The 19621-nt window shown below is 53.1% G+C and overlaps 1 protein-coding gene across 1 annotated transcript; it reads right to left on the minus strand.

Moving 5' to 3' along the window:
* Positions 1–188: 188 nt before the first annotated feature.
* On the minus strand, positions 189–19450 carry TAFA3 (TAFA chemokine like family member 3). The gene is made up of 6 exons (XM_059487948.1): positions 19294–19450; positions 9769–9853; positions 9401–9519; positions 3877–4026; positions 2805–2929; positions 189–1474 (listed from the first exon to the last, which is right to left on the minus strand). The coding sequence occupies exons 3-6, from the start codon at positions 9516–9518 to the stop codon at positions 1463–1465; spliced, it is 405 nt and encodes a 134-aa protein (XP_059343931.1). The 5' UTR covers position 9519; positions 9769–9853; positions 19294–19450; the 3' UTR covers positions 189–1462.
* Between the last annotated feature and the right edge of the window lie 171 nt (positions 19451–19621).

Raw genomic sequence — 19621 nt, forward strand, 5'->3', positions numbered from 1 at the left:
TTAGGATCACTATGAGCTACTCAGCCTTTGCTGGCCACAACAGGCTTTCAGCTCTCCTCCGAAGCCATCATTGAAAAAGCTGGTTGGGACTGGAATGGCCGGGGCAGAGTCTCCAGTCCATTCACCTCAGATTCAGCAGCATGAGAAGCACTCCCAGAGACTCCTTTTTGTGATAAGCGAAAAGATCATTTGCAGAGATTAAAATGAATTTATTATTTCACAGTCTGGTATTTACATCACATCTGGAGAGAGTATTACATACCCCATTACAAAAACGTCTCAATAACAAGTCCTGTGGTGGGAGCCAGGGCAGGAGGCAGGTGGCAGCAGAGACAGCAGGGAGCCCCTCACTGCCATGGTCCACACCATCTCCAGCCCCTCCTGCACCAGCACATCCCCTGCAGGGTCCCAGAGCAGGGCTGGGGGTGCTGGTCCCACAGCCCCAGGGTCCCCAGCACCTCTGACACCGGGGGCACAGAGCTCACATTGTGCCCCACCTTGAGTTGCCACACCACAGGCAATGGTGGGTTCTGGAGAAGGTCATGAGCTCAGGGCCAGAAGGTAGTACATTTTTCTTTATTTTGGATTACTACAACAAAATCTAGCTTGGTCAGAGGACCTTTCTGATGCACCAGACACCCCAGAGCTGCAGACAGAGAGGTCGCCTCACACAAATCTGAAATTCAATTGCAAACACAAGCAGAAACTCAGTGCCTGGGATTTGCATGGTGGAAAACACTAAATTTGCGACCTGAATAATGCAATTACTGAGGAAGGAGAAACCAGCAGCATGCACCATGGAGACATCTCACGATCCCTGGGAGCCAACAGGGTGTCAGACACCCTCTGACTACGCTGCCACATCTGCTGCCTGTGGTCATGGTGGTGGGGCAGGGAAAGGCCAGGCTCTGAGACCAGAGCAGCCCTCAGTGACCCAGGATCAGGCTGGAGCTCAGCAGCTGCTCCTAGGAACCCCAGGGCTAGGAGCCACGTGGGGAAGGGTTTCACATAACCACTGATTTCCCGATTCCAATGCAACCTGGATTCAGCATCTCGGGGGGGAAAGGCCTCTCACAGCAATGATTTCAGCTATTCAGACTAAAGCCCACTTTGGGGGCCTGCTGCCTGTCTGTCTCTGCATTGTCAACAGCTCTTACATAGTGGGAGTATTTTATTTAGGAGGGTTAGAAAACGAGCCCATTTCTTGGTTGGTGAAGGTGTCCCCAGAAAAGGAGGAAACCGTGGAGTGACGGGATGCTGGCACTGCGCTGGGACCCCTCCTGCAGCCTCCAGGGAAGCTGGGGTGCAGAGGATGCTCTGATCCAGCAGCTGCCACAGTCCTGCTGGCGGGTGCAGCCTGGCAGCCCTGCAGCATCCCCCCTCTGTAGGGCCACATCCTGCTGCCCACGGGAGCACCAGACCCACGGCAAGGCTGCTCAGCCCGTGCCACGCTGCACGGGGGCTATCGAGTGACCTGTGGAGGAGAGCAGAAATCATCCAGTGCATCCAGCTGATTCCCCATCCATGAATTATCAGCAAACAGCCTCAAGAGGTGCAAATAAGATTGGCTCTTTACTTTAATTTAAAGGAGTGGCCATTCCAAATGTCACCTTAAGGATGGTTTGTGATTTTTGTGCTCTGGCTGCAGCTCCCACTGAGGTGTGCCTGCATAGGGGACTGAGATGCAAATCCAGCCCTTTGGCACCATTCCAAAGTCACTAAAGTCATCCAAAGTTACCGGAAGTCCTTTTGAAAACACAGGTCTGTGTTCCCAAACTGCTGCCTCCTAAGGAGGGGCACAGCACCCAAAAGCAGGTTGGCCGTGGAGGGGTCTGCTGGATGAGGCAGGAGAGCAGAAGCTCCCAAGTCCTGCTCCCATTCCAGATGGGAATGGTCCCAGTGAGAATTCAAGACAGCAAAGCCAGAGCAGAGGCTTGGTGCTAAGTCAGTTGCTGGGGGAAACCAACCAAACAACACTGAGAGGGGAAAAAGACAACCAGCTCAATGTAATGCTGTAGGTACTGGTCAGTGATGGATGCTCAGGGCTGGAGGAACCTTTTTGGGTGTCCATAAAAACACTTCAGCATGAAAGTGCTTTCTGTGCACAAAAATAATAGCAGCAATGAAAAAAATCCTGACATTGCTTACTGCGATAATTTTGTGGTGGGGGATGTGGGGTGAGGAAAACGAAAGCATGAGGAATAATTACACTCAACAGTATGAACAATGATTACAAAATTATACAACTGATTAACCATGGCATATATGTAATTACTAATGAGTTTGATAAAATTTTAATTACACCTTGTTCTTTGGGGTATTCAGCAAGCCATGAAAATAATAATCGTGTAGTGCTCTGTCAGAAATGATTGCCTCAGACAGGGAACAGGGACAGGTTCAGGGCTGTGCCACTGGGATGGGAAGGGCAACCCATGGCCCCGGAGCAGTGGGAAGTGCTGGGGAGCAACCTGGACACCCTGGGAGCACTGGGATGTTACACAGACACACCTGGGGTGTCTGCTCAGGGGCTGAGCCATCCAACACCAAGCCTTCCAGCAAGAATGATCAATTGGAAAAGCTCTGTGATGCACGCAGGGTTGTGGCATGCCTGCCAGCCCCTCCAGCACCAGTGACAAGTGCACAGCCCAGACCCTCTGCTCTGCTCCTTATCAGTGTGTGTGCCCTGAAGGAGCTGGAGCTCTCTCCTTCCCCCAGAGCTGTGGGTGCTCTCCTGGGTGTTGCTTGCTTGCCCCAGGCTGGGGAAGGCACACCTGGGTACCCCCCAGCACCTGGCAGGGACGTACCTTGGTCGTCTTCACTTTGTTGCCACTGCTGCAGCTCCATCCCGAGAGGTCAGGCAGCACTTTGCATTCCTCCCCGTGCAGACACGGCTCCATCTGGCACCACCACTTCTGCAGCACGATGGAGGCTGGGGAGAGGAGGGGATCAGCAGCCAGGCTGCAGCACAGGGCATGGAGGACCAGCTCTGCCCACCTTCGGGTGACACCAGCCCCTCTCTCCAGCACAGCTCACATTGAGGAGCCCTGGACCAGGAGCTGCTCCTCACCTGCCTGGCCTCACCTGGCCCAGCTGCTCCACCCACCTCCAGAACACCCTGTGTTCTCTCACTACCCAAGGAAAAAAAAGCCCAGTGTCCTCACTCCCAGGGAGGGCAGTGCTGTTCAAGAACCTGTTTCAAGCTCCACTTAGGGAGCAAAGGGATTGTCTCCTACCACTCTGCTCTACTAGGGTCCTGTGATTCATGGCTCCAGTCTGGGCAACCAGAGTGGGCTCTCTCATATTTGGGAACAATATGACCTGAGCAGCTGGGGACAGCAAGAGCCTTCCCTAACAATTTATTCTGGCATTACTAGGTGTTGCACAGAACTGCAGTCACAGGCCACTGGTTGTCAAGCAAATCAATACCATGCTGGCAGGGGCTAGTGATGGCTCTTTGGTCGTAGCACATAATGGCATTCAATAAAACATACAGGTTGTATGCCTGGTGCTCCTCACAGGCAAAGGTGTTGCATGGCTGGAATCATATCCCTGCTTCCAGCTGTGGCAGCAGGGCGAGGAGACGTGCAGGGATCAGTGCTGCAGACCTGACCCCAGCACAGTGATGCTGGAACCCCCGTAACTCCCCCACAGCACATAGCCCAGGGCTGCACAGAGTGGAGTATCACAGCCACACCAGCTCAGTGAGTGCCCAATGAGAAAGTGCCCCAAAATGTGCCCCCTTCCCCATTGCTCTGCTGCAGGATCCCAGGGCAGGTCTCCTCTGCTAATGCTAGGGACATGGAGACCCCGCACCTGTTTAACCCATGAAGATGAGGTCAGGGATTGAAAAGGAAGGGTTGCACCGTGGGTACTCACCGTCCACGCAGGAGGGAGCTGCCCGTGTTGTCCCTGCCACCTGCCCTGGGAAGCAGGAGCACTTCACCGTCTGGGAGCGCTCCTCGATCTTGTTCTTGTTGCAGCACCGGTGAGCTGCAATCACCTCGCACGTGCCGGGCTCCACATGCACTGCAGGAGAAACAGCCCCATGAGACCAGAGAGCTCAGACCATCCCCTGCCCGCTGCCCTGGGCAGCACTCAGAGAGCTCAGAGAGCTCAGAGAGCTCAGAGAGCTCAGACCATCCCCTGCCTGCTGCCCTGGGCAGCACTCAGAGAGCTCAGAGAGCTCAGGCCATCCCCTGCCCGCTGCCCTGGGCAGCACTGCTGCTGTGAGCTGTGACCAAGGCACAGGAGAGCCTGGTATGTGCAGCGGTGTCCCAGCTCTGGAATCACCTCTGGGGCTGCTGGTGACATACAGCTGGTGTCTGGGCACAGCATCTTCCCAGTCCTTGGGTAAGGAAAAGTGCTGGTACCTGCTCCACACCTCTCATATCTCAGCTCTTGCTCCTAATAGCCCTCACACGCAGGGTACCCTCCAAAATGCATCCCCTTTTGCCACGGCCAAGCCAAGAGCTTTATTGAAACTAACGAGCACATTAGCTAATTGCAGCTGATAATGAGATGCACTTTGCTACAAGAGGGGATGGTGCACTGCGCTGCTTTTGGCTTCAAGCACAGCACCATCCCTTCCGACCACAGCTACAGTCAGTGCCTCCACCTTGCCATCACCCACCCTCTCCCTGGAGGAGGATCGGGTTTCCACCCTGCAGCGGCAGAGAAATGTCATGGTGTTCATCAGCAATTCAAGCTGTGCTGCTCCCCCTCCCAGTGCCATTAAAATATTAAGGAAAATAGAAAACTACCGTGTTGGCTGATCACCTCTGGGATCAGAGTTTAGAGCTGGTCAGCATCTCAAATCAGTGCTCCAGCTGGGTAATGGCCCACACAAGCACAATACAAATCAGCCAAAAAGGGCTGACAGACTTCATTCCCACGACCCCAGAGATGCCTGCAGGTCCTGCTTAATGAGCACTGGGGCAGCAGTGCAGAGCCACACATGGGCACGTCCTGGGTCCTGTGGGTGACTGGGGACACTGGGGTCACTTTTATTCCCTAGCAAACAGGAGCCAGGCTGGGTAGAGGACAGGGAAGCTGCATTCCTGCAGTGTGGCATCCCAAAATGTATGCAGGTAAGCAGGCATCAGGGCATTCCTGGTTGCTCCATGCCCTCGGCTCAGGACACTTCCCACCGCACATGGGCAGGACGGGCTGCACAATCACCATGACACTAATTTACTCCATTTAGTGCTATTTCATGGTCATTTTCTTTTAATGAACCCTTACTTTCATTTCTGTCCATAATAATTGCACCATTATTATATGGAATATTTTGTAATAATATCTCTGGCCACAAATTTTATCTTCTCTTTGAAATGCCATAGTAATTCAGCTTTAATAATAAATTCTATTCTTTTTGCATACAGAAATGATAGACTTCGGTGAAAGTGAAAAGGAAAGCAATTCTTTGCAGAACAAACATGACTGTTTTGCCCTTTCCTTATGGTTCACGAGATTTTTCAAATAATTTGAGGAGGAAGTAGAGATCCTTGGCCTGGGCTGCCTATGAGCCCCCATTCCTCTCACACTGTGGTCCAGGACCACAAGGAATCACTCTTCCACCCCGTCCACCTCACCAGGGAATTTTACACTCTCAAGTCTCAGTGTTCACATGCAGTTACGGTTTTGACTCATTTTCAGAAAAGCTGCATTAGCAGAGCTCCTCCCGGGAGGGCTGCCCAGGCAACCCCTCTGCTCCCTTGCAGTCCTGCTCTTCGGCTGCTCATTTCCAGCTAATTTTAAAAGGTTCAGCCAAGGGAGAGCCAGGCAGCGCTGAGAAATCGGTCATTACAACCATGCAATAGCAGTTTGCTAACGTGTCAAAGCCCTTTTAATTTGCTCGGAAAGGTGCAGCTCAGAGATAAAGAGAAATTTGATTCCCTCTGCCTTATGGCAGCCAGCTGAGTGTGGGGCATTGCAGTGCCCAGAGTCCTTGTCCAGGCAGAGCTGCCTGTGTGGGGCAGGTACCCCATTGCCCTGGCACAGCCCCACAGCCCCCTTGGGGCACACACAGCCCAACAGCCCCTGGCACAGCCCCAGAGCCCTGGCACAGCCCCACAGCCCCCTTGGGGCACACACAGCCCCACAGCCCCTGGCACAGCCCCTGGCACAGCCCCAGAGCCCTGGTACAGCCCCACAGCCCCCTTGGGCACACACAGCCCCACAGCCCCTGGCACAGCCCCTGGCACAGCCCCAGAGCCCTGGTACAGCCCCACAGCCCCCTTGGGGCACACACAGCCCAACAGCCCCTGGCACAGCCCCTGGCACAGCCCCTGGCACAGCCCCAGAGCCCTGGTACAGCCCCACAGCCCCCTTGGGGCACACACAGCCCCACAGCCCCCTTGGGGCACACACAGCCCCACAGCCCCTGGCACAGCCCCTGGCACAGCCCCACAGCCTCTGGCACAGCCCCACAGCAAGGGCCCTACTGATGGCAGAGCTGAAGAAGCAGCACGCAGCATCAGGACTCATCCCGCTCTCAGGGATTTGCCTGAAGGTCTTAGAACTGTAGAGTCAGAGCCTGGCTAGGGTTGGAAAGGACCTTAACAATCATCTTATTCCATGCCCTGCCATGGCTAGGTTACTGCAAGGCCCATCCAGCCCAGCCTTGAACACTTCCAGGACTGGGTTCGAGGGCAGTCTGAGCCAGGGCCTCACCACCCTCACAGGGAAGAATTTCTTCTGAATGTCTAACCAAAACCTGTCTCCTTCCAATTTAAACCATTCCCCATTGCATTTTCTTCTGACAATCTGGCACCCTGCCCTGCCCTAGGACACGATGCCATTGGAAATTTGCCCCCTCCAGGTGCCAGCCCCCGCCCTGGCAGCAGGACACTGCATCTCCTCCCCAGGCCATGCATTTGAGCCCCTGGGCAGCCAGGTAGGGGCCATCCCAGCTGCCAAAATGCAACCTCAGCTCCTACACACCAGATTCACCTGTTTTCCCAGCCCTGCCACTCGGGGTTTTCATGTCCCATGCCTGGGAAGTGAGAGCAGAGAGGCTGAGCCCATGTGCAGCGTGAGCAGCGGGCCCCAGAGCTCCTGCAGCTGCTTCTCCTTTTGCTGAGCAGCAGGAAACTTGGAACAAAATGCGTATCAGATGGATGGTGTGTTTAACACCGACAGCAGGAAACCTCCCGAGAGCCTGGGATAAGTTCCAGAGCTTCTGGCATGCTTCTCCCTCCCATTTAACTGGCATTTCCCCACTGGAACCCATTTTTAAAAGACACAGGTTATCTCATGGAACCATGAAGAATTGTAAGAGCAAACAGCTTTTGAATCCTGCATGCAAAAATAAAATGACAATGCTGTCCTACTCTGATTGACCTTTAAATGAGCAGCAGAACATGGGGTTTTTATGGCATAACCCGAAATGACACATTTTGAGTATCTCAGGGAGTGTGGGCACAACCCCACATGTTCAGTGTAAAATACTGCTTGCTGGTGGAGAGCTACAAAATGAAGAGAGGTTGGATGCATGTAAGTGTCAGGCAATGCCAAGAGAACCTCATTTCCCAAAAGAAAAAATCCCAGCTGACTTTAATGCTTTTTTCCTTCTGCTTCAGGTTGAGTGATGAGCACAAAGGCAAAGACAGCCCTTTGATTATCAGCTTTAGAAGGTGCTGGGGCCACCTTTGTGGGAGTTGGATCCAGACATTCCAGCCTTGCTCATCATGAAGCCTCACCATGTTACATAGGGGATTAAACTGCTGGTGAATCATTCTTCACCAAGGAGTCTCTTATTCTGTGCCCAAACGACGTGCTTGATTCATGTGGCCCCTTAAATCCAAACACATTCTGCAGGAAGCAGCACTTTGCTTGGACAAAGCAGCATCTCCATGCGCTGGGTGGGCACAAGGGATCTCGGGCACGTGGTATGATTTGTGTGCAGGGCCAGGAGTTGGACTTAACGATCCTTGTGGATCTCTTCCAACTTGAGATATTCTGTAATTCTATTATCAGACCTGGTTGTCACAGTCAGACGTGTCCCTGGGTAGCAAACAAAGGGTTTGCATGTGGACTCTCTCTTCAAGAAATTTTTAAGTTTGAGGTCACAATTCCTCTGCTACTGATAATTTTTGGGTGGTTTTACGTGTGAATAAACACAATTCAAAGAAGCAGCTCCCTACAAAGTAATACCATGGAGGAGCAGGGCTCTCTGGCACTGGGATTGGGCAGGTTGAGTGAGCATTTAAGCTGCCAGCAGTGCCCATATCCCTGGCAGACCTGATTCAGTGCCAAAAAAGTCATCCCAGAAAAAAAGTGAAGAGTTTTCTCCCAGTTAGAATCACAGAATAGTTTAGGTTGGAAAGAAGCATAAAGCTCATCTTGCTCCACTGCCTGCCACTACCAGAGCCACCTTCCACTAGCCCAGACTGCTCAGAGCCCTGTCCAGCCTGACCATGGACACTTCCAAGATGGGGTATCCAGGGTTAGGAGGAGGGAAAGGCAGGTAGCTGCTGCCTGACTGGGTGAGGGAGGCACTCTGGAAGATGTGTTTTGGTTTTAAGCAATGCGGGTGGGGATTACAGGATTAGAACTGCTTTAACTGTCAGGCAAAAATGACAGAAATAGGACAGGGTTAGGTGTGGGGTCAATCAAGAGCGTGAATGGTTTCAAATTAACCCCTAGATGCCCTTTCCAAGCAGAGGCATAGGAAGCAGACAGCAGATGCCCTGGGATCTGAGTGCTTGCCTGTGCTGCCAGGTGCACAGCCCCACCAGTAACACCAGTAACACCAGCATCCACCCCCTCATACGTCCTCCCACTGTGCTCCAAGGAGCCTGTACAGATGTACATATGGATCATTATATGTGTCTCAGATTTTGCTATAGACATGAAGAAATTCCTTCTTTAAATCCTTAGACCATCCCAGCTCACCAAGCCACTGGTTTTAAATGCCCCATCATGAGTATTCACAACTTCTATCTCCAAGCAGCAGCTGCTATGGCTGCATGTTCCCACCCATCTTGAAGGAGCAGTCCCGGCAGTTTCCTGCACATGTGGACACTCCAAACGCCAATCCAGCAGCTGTCACAGTGGCACTGTGTTGTGCCTCTTCGTGTCCGTTTGCTGGATGCTGCCCCACACATTTGGCATGCTCATTCTTGCTGCCCAGACCCCAGGAAAAGGGATGGACTCTGAGCTCCTTGAGGCTGTCAGCATTTGGTCCCCAGGGATGCCCACCTGCTCCAGGTGTGCACCACAGCCTGGAACTCCTCCTCCCCCGCCAAGAAATGTGAGACAGAACTTCACCAAGCAGCTCATCCCCACGTAACCCCCACCTCAGGCATCCCATGAAGACCCCAAGGTACTGCCATTGTCATGGGGACCCAGGTGACTGCACAAGCATGTGACACATGCAGCAAGGGTCTCGCTCCCCTACCTGAATGGCTTCTGTGCTGGTGCGTGGAGGCCAGCGTCAGTCGTCCCCACAGCGTGGTGAGGCAGAGGCTGAGCACGAAAACCCATTTGCTCAGGCTCTGTATATCTCTCTCACTCATTCTACTGGAAACAAGAAGAGATATGTGGAGGAAAAGGGACTGAGGAGGGCTGGGAGGTGCAGATCCACTCACCGGTACAGCTCCTGAACGTTGTGAGCACTGGGGTGTCTGGCTGTGGGGACATGGCCCTGGGGGGTGAAGGGATTCACCCACCACCCTCAGATGACCTCAGACTTCATCAGCAGCATAGGCCATCTCAGCAGGACAGAAAGAGATCCCACCAGCAGTAGTACAGGTGAGTGATGGTTACCTTTTACTGGTGATTCACGGTCACATCTGTGCATCTGCCAACCTCAGGTGGGTCAGGTCTTTGCAAGGAGCAGACATCAGCACATCTGAAAGGAGAAAGAAGGACCTGGGCAGTGATACCTGCCATCAGCATGAGCCACTGTGTCCCTGGGAGTTTCACCTGGGAATTTCACCAGCCCCACTTCAGGACACACACTCTCAGGTGCATGAGCACGTGTCCATCGCACCACTGAAACTCCTCCAGGGGCTCAGCCCATAACCCTGCTCACCCCTTTAAACAGCAGGGCCTGCAGAGCTGCTCCTGATTTTTACTGCTGAGAGCACAAAATCAGGTCCTTTATAGTAGGTCGTTAAAGCAGATGACAAACACTAAATGCACAGGCAGTGTGTGTGGGAAGAGCCAGAGCAGATCAGCAGCAAGTCATTTCAGGTTCTGCCTTGTCTGTGAGTGGGTACGTGCTGTGACTGTCCTTGTGTCGCTGAGGTCCCTTGCAGTGATGCCCAAGGCTTGGCACTTGTAAAGCACTTGCTGACAAACAGGAGGATGGGCTGATCCCGTTGGATGTCCTGGGGCCAGCACCCACAGGAGGCAGGAATTGCAGCAGGAATTGCAGCAGACTGCCAGTGGGATACACAGAGCCCACGGCAGCGCCGGGACCTGCAGTCTGGTCTCCCAGGCATCACCTTCCTCTGGGGCTGCTCCTCCTGCCAGCACAGACACCAAATTCATGCAACCACACACTCAAAACTGCATCAGCTACCCCTGGACACACTGAGAATCTCTCTTGGCACCACACTGGCACCACTCCTACTCCATGCAGCGCATGCTGGGAAGAAGCCAAGTCTTACACCATCTGAAGCCCCTAGAGAAAAATGTAAATCCCAAAGGTTTTGTATTTTACTGCTGGGTTCTTTAAATGTGTTCTCTTCACTATTTACAGCCATTCAGATGGGAACAGCTCTGGCACTCCGCAGGCAGCAGCACCAACAGCCGTGTCACTGCTTGGCAGCTGCCAGGTGGCAGGGTGACCTCCCAGCCTCCATTATCACCTGCTGGGGTCTCACCAGGTCCAGAAAACAACTATGTCCCCCATAAAATATTAGTGCTGGATCATAACTTACTAACAAGACACCACAAAGACAAGTGGCAATGACACTGAGGCTGGGCAGTGCTGCCAGGACCAGCAGCAGGTGCCAGGGGTGCCCCTGCCCTGTGCCAACCTTGCACCCACAGTCCCCTCCATGGGCAGTGCACTGGACAAACCCACACCCCTCAGAGAAGAACTCTTAAATTTTCAACCCTGTTTGAAATTTCTATCTGCTCCAGACCATGAGACAATGAAACCACAGACTCCTCTAATGAAGAGGTGATGCTTCTTCACACACAATATGCTGACATTTTTAATCAAAATGAAGTGATTTGAAGTGGTAAAAAGGACATTTCTTGTTTGGAAGCATTTTGAAATGAATTTTCCTGTTTTAAACTGGCATTTCAAAATGAAAAATGCTTCATTCCGAATTGGTGATTTAAAGTGATATTTTGCACTTTGATTCTCCCATCTGGGAAACAAAAATCAGAAAATGTCATCAAAAGTGTTGACGTTTGCGCAGGAAGAAACCAAAGGTAGATTGACAAAACCACGTATTTTATGCTAAAAAGATAATTTAGAGGTAAGGGAATGCTTATAATTAATGCTGTGGGATGGTCAGCTGGGCCAGGAACAGATTGAAGAATGTCTGGCAGCATCCCACGTGCTGTCCTGACTCCATCCCTGCCCACTGCTCCAGCCCCTCCATTGCCAGGAAGGATCCAGTGTGGCTCAATGTGCAAGAAAACCATTGCTCCTCGAGGTGATGTGGTGGGACTCTAGACTCCTGTAAACCCATATTTAGGTGATCTCTGATGTTCTGGCACAATATGCTCTGCATGAGGCTTCTCAGAAGGGGATCATACAACAGCTGGTGCTGCTGGAGTCCCTTTAGAGACGAGACAGCCCACTGTGTAAATACGGATGTCAGCTCAAAGCATGCACTATTTGCTCAATGACAAAGCAAACAGCTCTCTCAGAGCTGCTCAGTCCTTCACCTGAACCCAGAGGCAGTGAGTGCCACAGCACTGCGCCCAGCAGGGAGTGGGGCACGTGCCCCACACCTGGGGCCACCCTGCCCAGCCACGCTGCACACAGCAGGAGCTGTGTCCCAGCTGTCTTGGCCCATGACGGGGCACAGCTGGCAGCCCAGATGTGAGGACAGCAGACACAATGCTGCTGCAATTTTTGCAACAGCGAGTCCCCAGTGCCAACACACCTCCCATGCACCTTCCAGCAGAGCAGTCAGGTCCCCATCAGGAGACCCTGGTTTCCTGGCTGCTGCTGCTGCAGCTCCTGCTCCATGCAGGGAGCACAGCCCAGTGCCCGGGCACCAGGCCTGAGCCCCACAGCACACACCAGAGTCCTTCTGGGGGAGCCCATCCCCAGCTCATGCCCATGGGACCCTCCAGGCCATGTGAGTTTCCAGGAGACATTCCTAAACCTCTCAGCTGGACCAAAACCCAAGCACTCCACTGGCCACTCCATCCCACAGGGGACAGCAACACGTTCCCAGTGCAAAGTATATTTAGCTCAGAAAGGCTGAGCTGTTTGCTATAGCCAAGGAAGCATAAATAAATTACAGTGTTATTATCAATAATGCAATCCACACTGTCCATGCCACACTCCGAAGGGAAACCACTGAGCTGAGCAGGAGCCACGCTGGGGGCCAGGAGAGCACAAGGGGAGCAGGAGGACATGGTGCATCCCAGTGCTCCATGCCGGCACAGGCACTCAGAGCTCCCACTCATGCCCAAACTCCCATTAGAAAACACAGCTCCGCAGGAATTGCTGTTTTGACAGTTATCAACCTCCAGTGTCGTGAGATTACAACTACAAATGTTTGGTCTGACTTGAGATTTTTCAGCCTGGAATGTCAGCGAAATGAAGAGTGGTGCTCTGGCATGTCAAAACATTTAATTTTGATTGAAGATCTTGGTATTCTCCATTCTGTTATGTGCTGTTTGGAATTTTGTGGATTTTTTCACTAACATTTTTTAGCTGCTTTTGCCTTTCGGGTCTGAGCTGGGACCTGAAAGAACTGTCAAATTCCCCAGTCTCTCGGACTGTCAATCTCAGTTGTAACCAGAGTGTCAGGAGTTGATGGTTCCTCTGTGAGGGCCCACGTCCCTCCCTGTAGGCACATGTGGGCATGGGCCATCATCCACATGGGAGCTTCATCGAGGTTCTCCAGCACAGACACACCACAGGAACAGCTCCCTGCTGCCCTCGCAGACAACAACCACTCTGCCTGTCACAGGAGCTATGGACGTTTTCCTCCTCCTCCGTTAAAGCCCCATGTGGAACTGTGCCCCTCCAGCCAGGGTCCAGTGCCCCACGGTGCTAATGAGGCGAATGAGCAGCCCCCCAAGCCCTCTGCAGCAAAAGGGATGGCTGATGAGCAGGAGGAGGAGATCGCTGCTTCCCTGCCTTGGCACCCACAGCATGGACAAACTCCCGACTCCAGAATGGGACTGGTGCAGCTCATGCTCTCCTGCGAGCCCTTGAGCCTCTGCTCGTGGTGGTGGGGCCATCTGAGCCATCCTGTGCCCCTCGAGGCACCCCACGAGGCAGCTGGCTCTCAGTGCCGCTGCCCTTCCAGAGCAACGGAGCATCCTTGGCCGCAGAATCTGGGATCTCTCCGGCAGCGCTTTGCCTCCCTGAAAGGCGGGTAGCTTCACAGCTCTGGCAAAACAGCCTCCGTGACGAGCCCACTCCCCGAGCTGGGGCCGGACCGGGCCCCGCCGGCTCCGAATCCCCCTCAGCCCGCAGGGACCGCGGCCGCCGCTGCTGTCGGAACCACCGGTAACGGGGCGCAGGGCAGAACCGGCCCCGTTAAACTCACTGCAGGGCCCTCCCGAGCCCCGCTCCGGCCCCGGGGAGCCCCGGCGGGGGACCGGGACACGCGGGGACCGGGCAGCGACGCACGGCGGCCGGGCGGAGCCGCGAGCGCCGGACCCCACGGCGGAGCCCTGGACCGGCATCCCGGTGCCAGCGGCACGCCGATCCCGGCGGCTCCCCGGCCCCGGCGGGACTCAGCGTCCCCTCGGAGCGGCGCTAGGCACCGCGGCGGGAGCGGCCCCGGGGCCGCCGTCTCGTTCCCCCCGCCAAACTTTCCGCACGTACCTGCCGGTGGCCTCGGGGCGGGCGGGGGCCGACGCTGCCCATGGCCGGGGGCCGCTCCGCTCCGCCGGGTCAGCGCCGCCTCCGCGGGCCGCAGCCGCCGGGGGCCGCGGGCATCGCCGGGCGGCGGCGGCGGCGGCGGCGCGGGGCTGGGCGGGGGCGGCGGGCGCGGAGCCGAGCGGAGCCCGGCGGAGCCGGTGCCGGCGGGAAGGGGCGCAGCGCCGCCTGCTGCTGCTGCCGCTGCCCGGGGACCGGCCCGCGATCCCGGGCTGGCACCGGCACCGGCACCGGCACCGGCTGTGCACCGAGCCGCTCGCCGCCGCCCCCGCCCGCCAGGGCGCTGCCCCGCCCCGGTCAGCCCCGGCGCCCGTCAAGGCTGTCAGGGAGGAGGAACAGCAGAGAGAATTAACGGGAAAAATTATTTACACACACAACCCCTTTCCATTCCCCCCAAAAAAACAAAGCGGGGGGTGATGGCCCCCGTGAGTTCCGAGGGATAGGGAACGGTCCAGGGATGGACAGATGGAGAGACAGACAGCCTGATGACTGGCCCTGGCATTCTCCTTCTCAAAAGATGAGCCTGATCAGAGCTAATTTACCCAAAAACTAATTTTCCCTGCCAAAAAAAGGTGTGATGGATCCGCGAGCACAGAGGGGTGCTAGATGGTGTGGGAATAGACAGACAGACAGATGGACTCACTCCTGCAGCCCTCTTCTCCTCAAAATGTGAGCCTGTCTTTGGTGTCAAACCACCAGAACTCAGCTTTCCTGGAACTGAAATAACATCACCAGCCTGGATCGGGCTCTGCAGGAGACTGTCCCTGACACAGGGGATTCCAACACCGGGGACCACAACACCAGCCTGGGCCAGTTCTTTCCCAGGGCAGCTCCACGTTTGTCCAGAAACTCTCTCCTGGTGCCCCCAGGGCACAGCTTGCATGGCTGCTCTCGCAACAGGCGGCAACAGGCTTTAAAGCACCAACAAACAGCAAGGGCAAAGGTTGAATTTTCACAGTTGCTGCCAAGAGTTAGACCTGCAACCTCAGCACAGCTGAGATGAGAGGCTGAAGTTCCAGGCACTCATTTTTGTTGCTTTGCTCAAAGCTATTTGCACATCGATGAAAGCCTTTGGTGTCTGAAGACAGCTCACTGCTTACACCTGGACCTTCCACCCCACACTCAGCTGGAAGCGTGGAGTCATTTCCAAGGCCAAGCTGAGTTAGAGGTGCGCAGCAGCTCTTCAGACAACTCACACGTGGGCAGTTTGCAAATCCCCCAGCCATTTGCCTTCCATGGGATCCCAAAGCCTTTGTGCACGCCCCCTCCCTTGGCCAGAAGCCAGCCTTGGAAAGGGCACTGCGGCGCGTCCCTGCCCAGTGCCCCGTGGGCACCACTGGCAGCTCCTCAGGGCACCAGACAGAGGGCAAGGCAGAGGTCCTGAGGGGACCCACCAGCTCCTGGGGCGCCCACGACCCCCAAAGTGCACACAGGTATCCAGGGGAGAGTACCCCAGCCCCTGACAAGATTAGGTTACTTTGCTATTTTGCCCTAGGAAACTGAGTTCCTTTTCCCCCTTTATAGAGTCAAAATTGCCATATGTTAAATTCCAATTAGTTAGACTTGGTTACTCAAAAGAAAAAGGAAAAGCTCTACAAGATTAACCCGAACCCCAGTAATAAGATATTAAGGAAATACAAGCATCTCATTCTTCAGATCAGAGGGTTTTAATAATAATGACAAAAATCAATATGAAACTAAATTAAATCTGCTGTTTATATTCATCAGGTAATTTGATCGAGAGCCTGCCAATGCAGGTCTCTAGTGCTGCGATAAGTAAATACAAACACACTACTTTCAGATCACAAAGTTTTAGTGGAACAATCAAGAGCAAATTAAATCAGAGCTATTTTCCACACCAGCCAAATTCCAATTAAATTAGGCCAGATTATTTAATAAGGAAGTGTAAAAAACTCTAGCTCTTATTGATGTATGATACAGAAATATAAACTTGTCGCTTTCCAGATCACAGCATTTAAATGCAGTGGAGGAATTAAGACTTCAGTAAAACTGGTTTAATTTAAATTCAGCTGGAAGTGAACATAGAAATTCCTTATCATCATCATCCTGACTTCTTATTGAGTGTCCAGCAGCACTGGATGAGGGCACCCAAGTTTCCAGTATCCATAACAAGCCAAGTTTGGAAAGGAACTGCCCAAGAAAACCCTAGCAACACTTCCTGATGTATCCTTAGTGAAAAATCCTGCTCCCATGTAAGAAATTTGTCCCATGCCTGGAATCCTTCTGTACCTTTCAGGTGAGCAACCAGCATTTTTTCTTTTTCAGGATGAAAACACATGGATTGGGGCTTGGGCTACAAGAAGGGTTAGGGGCAAATGGTCATGCAAAGGCAGATGCACGTGTTAGAAGGCTTCTAATGCTCAGTGCAATCACCTTATCTGCAGTTGATAATAGGCAGAAGGGTAGAAATTATTTTATTAAAGCTGGAAAAAGCAGAACTCCTGACATTTTATTCCTGGGGAAGATTTATCACACCCTGTTTTCAGTGGATCACTGAATTATGATCTTAATTCAGTTTAAGTTTATTTATTTCCTTCATCTGATGAGGCCCCAGTGCCTCCAGGCTGTCTCAGTACCAAGTACCAACATCTGAGGATTTTGTTCCCCTTTTAAAAGGTTTTGCTGACAACAGGGGATTTCAGTGCAGATTCCCAGCCTGCCAAAACAGCAATCCAGGCATAGGATCTCTGGGCACTGCTGCAAAAGCAGGCAGAGGTCCTGCTCCCTGCATCCTCTGGAATGTGGGTCTGAGCATCCAAATTAAAAAGTAAGTTCCCCAAAGGCTCCGTAAATTCCAGTGAGTGTTACTGTAATACATTTATTCTTCGTCTTCTGTATTTCTACTGTCAGGTAATATTAAATGAGACCAGGAGGCTCCTGAAGACTTTGAGAGCAGAATTGTGAATGAAGATCCCTTGAGAGATATGAAAATTGTATGGAAGATTTTGAAGCTGCAGAGGGGGAAAAGCCAAGTGACCCAAGGAGGTTAATGTGCCCCCTTCCCCCCTCCCCTTTGCAGCAGGGAAAGGGTAAAACCCTCTGAGAATCTGCACCAAATCCAGGTCATCTGCTCTGCAAAACAGTGATGTGCTCACCTGCAGAGAGGTCACAGAGATACCCAGAGCAGCAACGCTCCAAAGGCTTCTCTGCACTCCAGCAGAAACAGACAGGGAATAAAGGTGTGTGCTTGCAATCAAATTATCCCTTCAAAGAAATAACAAAAAATGCTGAACTTCCCAATTACAGGGGACATACAAACCTTGGAAACCATTAAGAACCACTTCTTCTGTTGATGAATTATCCAGAGTGCACAGAGCTATTTGCTGAGCTTCACTGTACTATGCTAATTATAAATTAATATATTACTCATTACACAGTAAGGCTCTACAGTCAACTAATGCAGTGCTGCAAAGAACCTGTTTTAAAACATCCTCTGGTACTTTTATGATCTAGATGTTTAATTTACTTCTGTTCTGGCTTAAATGCAACCAACATGTCATTCTTTCACAAAGAAATATCTCTAGCTCCATCCTACCTCCTCTGGGGCTCAGCAGCATAGATGAAAGAGGAAACTTAGAAAGGCTTTTTTGATGCTAAGCAGTTACATGAGAAATTAACTAAAATAGCATAATTTAAGACCAATTCCCGTGTTACTGATTTTTAAATCACTGTTTATCATGGCAGCATGCTGGAGTGCTCCACCTGAAGCTGTGTCCAGGGAAGGCGAGGATCTGACCATGCTCAGGGGTAGCTTTGGGTGAGATGGGGAGACAGGAAAGCATGAACATCCCAGGCAGGACCCCCAGAGGGATGGGGAGAGCGAAGGGCAGAGCTGCTGGCACCTGAAGTGGCTGTTTATTGGCATTAGTCTGACTCAGTCTACAACATCTGCATCCCCAGGCCTTGTGCCAGGCAACCTTGTGAAGAGGAACATCAGCCTGCAGATAAGGAGAAAACTTTACATGGATCTGTCTGGCAGGATGAATAGGGGGAAATGGAGCCCTCTTTCTTGGAAAACAGTCTTTAACATGGCATTGTTTCAGGGAGCATTCCTGCAGAAACGTGTTTATTTGTCAGACCATTCTTTCCATGCTGTGCTCAACATAACGGAAACAACAAATACCGAGCAGGGTCACAGAAGTGAGTCTGGAAACTGCCAATTCATTCTTTCCAAGGAAAGCATCCTGGTGACTCAGCAGTACGGGGCAGATTGGCAGTCCCACAGCGGGGAGACACATTCCCTGGAGAATCCAGTGATTTTCAGCCTTAATAACACGGTGATTTTGCACTCAGAATATCTAAGAGCACCCCACGCATGACCAGCAGCTGGACAGGGATGCTGTGAGGGGAAGGCATCAGGAGCTGAGGAGAGGAGCCATGAATGCTGGAGAGGAGCTAGAGGGGTGTTGGCTTCAGGCTGGAAGGGTTGGTTTGGAAGGGACCGTAAAGATCCAGAAGGGTCCTTAACCCCCCCAGAAGGGACCTTAAAGATAACGTAGTTCCAACCCCCACCGTGGGCAGGGATGCTGCCCACTAAACCAGTACCCACTGAAGGGTACTGAAAGAGCTATAAAGTGTACTGAAGACCTTAAATCTTGGGATTAGAAGGTGGAAATGCAGGTACCACTGAGTCACTTCTGTACGGTGATCCTAATAATCTGGTACAGTTTGAAGATCTCTGGTAGAAGATGACTAAAGCCTGGAGGGCTTCTCAGTGCTGCTTCTGTTTGTAACTTACAATGCAAAAGCCCCGTGCTGACAGGAATCAGTGGTTCCTCTGTGAAACTGAGGCACTGGGGCACACGAATTTTAAGAAACAGCCTCAATTTTCCTTTACAGTAGGCAAGCATTTTTTTTAATCTTTTTTTTTTTTTTTTTTTGCTGTCAGAGGAGGCAGGCAGGTGCTAAGGTCAGGCTGTGCGAGCGATGGTGTTTAAGCTGGCGACTCTTCCCCTCCCAGCCAGGGAGGGTATGTTGTTCTGCATCAGCTAAATCCGCATCCTGCTCACGCTGGAGCGCAGCATCCTGGGTGAAAGGGAGGGAGAGGTTCAGCTCTCAGCGCTCTCACGGCGCGTCCCTGCTGCTCCGTGGGCTGCGGGTTATTAATAGCCCGGGACGGCCGCGCGTGGGCTGAGGAGCCCGACAGGGGGGGCAGAGCGCCTGCCGCTGGACGGCAATGTTGTCCCGGAATAGGTGGCTCTGCTGGAATCTCGGGACGATCCAGTTAGGAAACTCACCTGTGGGCAGAGCGCGTGGCCATGGCCAGCCCGTCCCCGCGCAGCCCCACCTCCAGCCGGGAAAAGACTTTCCCAGAGCAGTTCCTGGCCGGGATGGCTCGTGTCCCCGGGGCTCCCGGCTGGGTGCCGGTCCCTCGCCGGGAGAGCTCGACCTCCACCTCCACCTCCACCGGGCTGCGGGATAACGGCGGGGTTCATTACCCGGGAGGGCTCGTTCCCCGCCGGCTGCGGGAGATGCGCGTACCCGCTGCGGCTGAGCTGCCGCGCCTGCTTCCCCCCCCGTGCCGCGGCGGGGGGGAGGCGGGGCGGGGCGGCGGGCTCGGCTCGG

This window comes from Ammospiza nelsoni, chromosome 23, assembly GCF_027579445.1.
Source record: "Ammospiza nelsoni isolate bAmmNel1 chromosome 23, bAmmNel1.pri, whole genome shotgun sequence".
Taxonomy (NCBI): Eukaryota; Metazoa; Chordata; class Aves; order Passeriformes; family Passerellidae; genus Ammospiza; species Ammospiza nelsoni.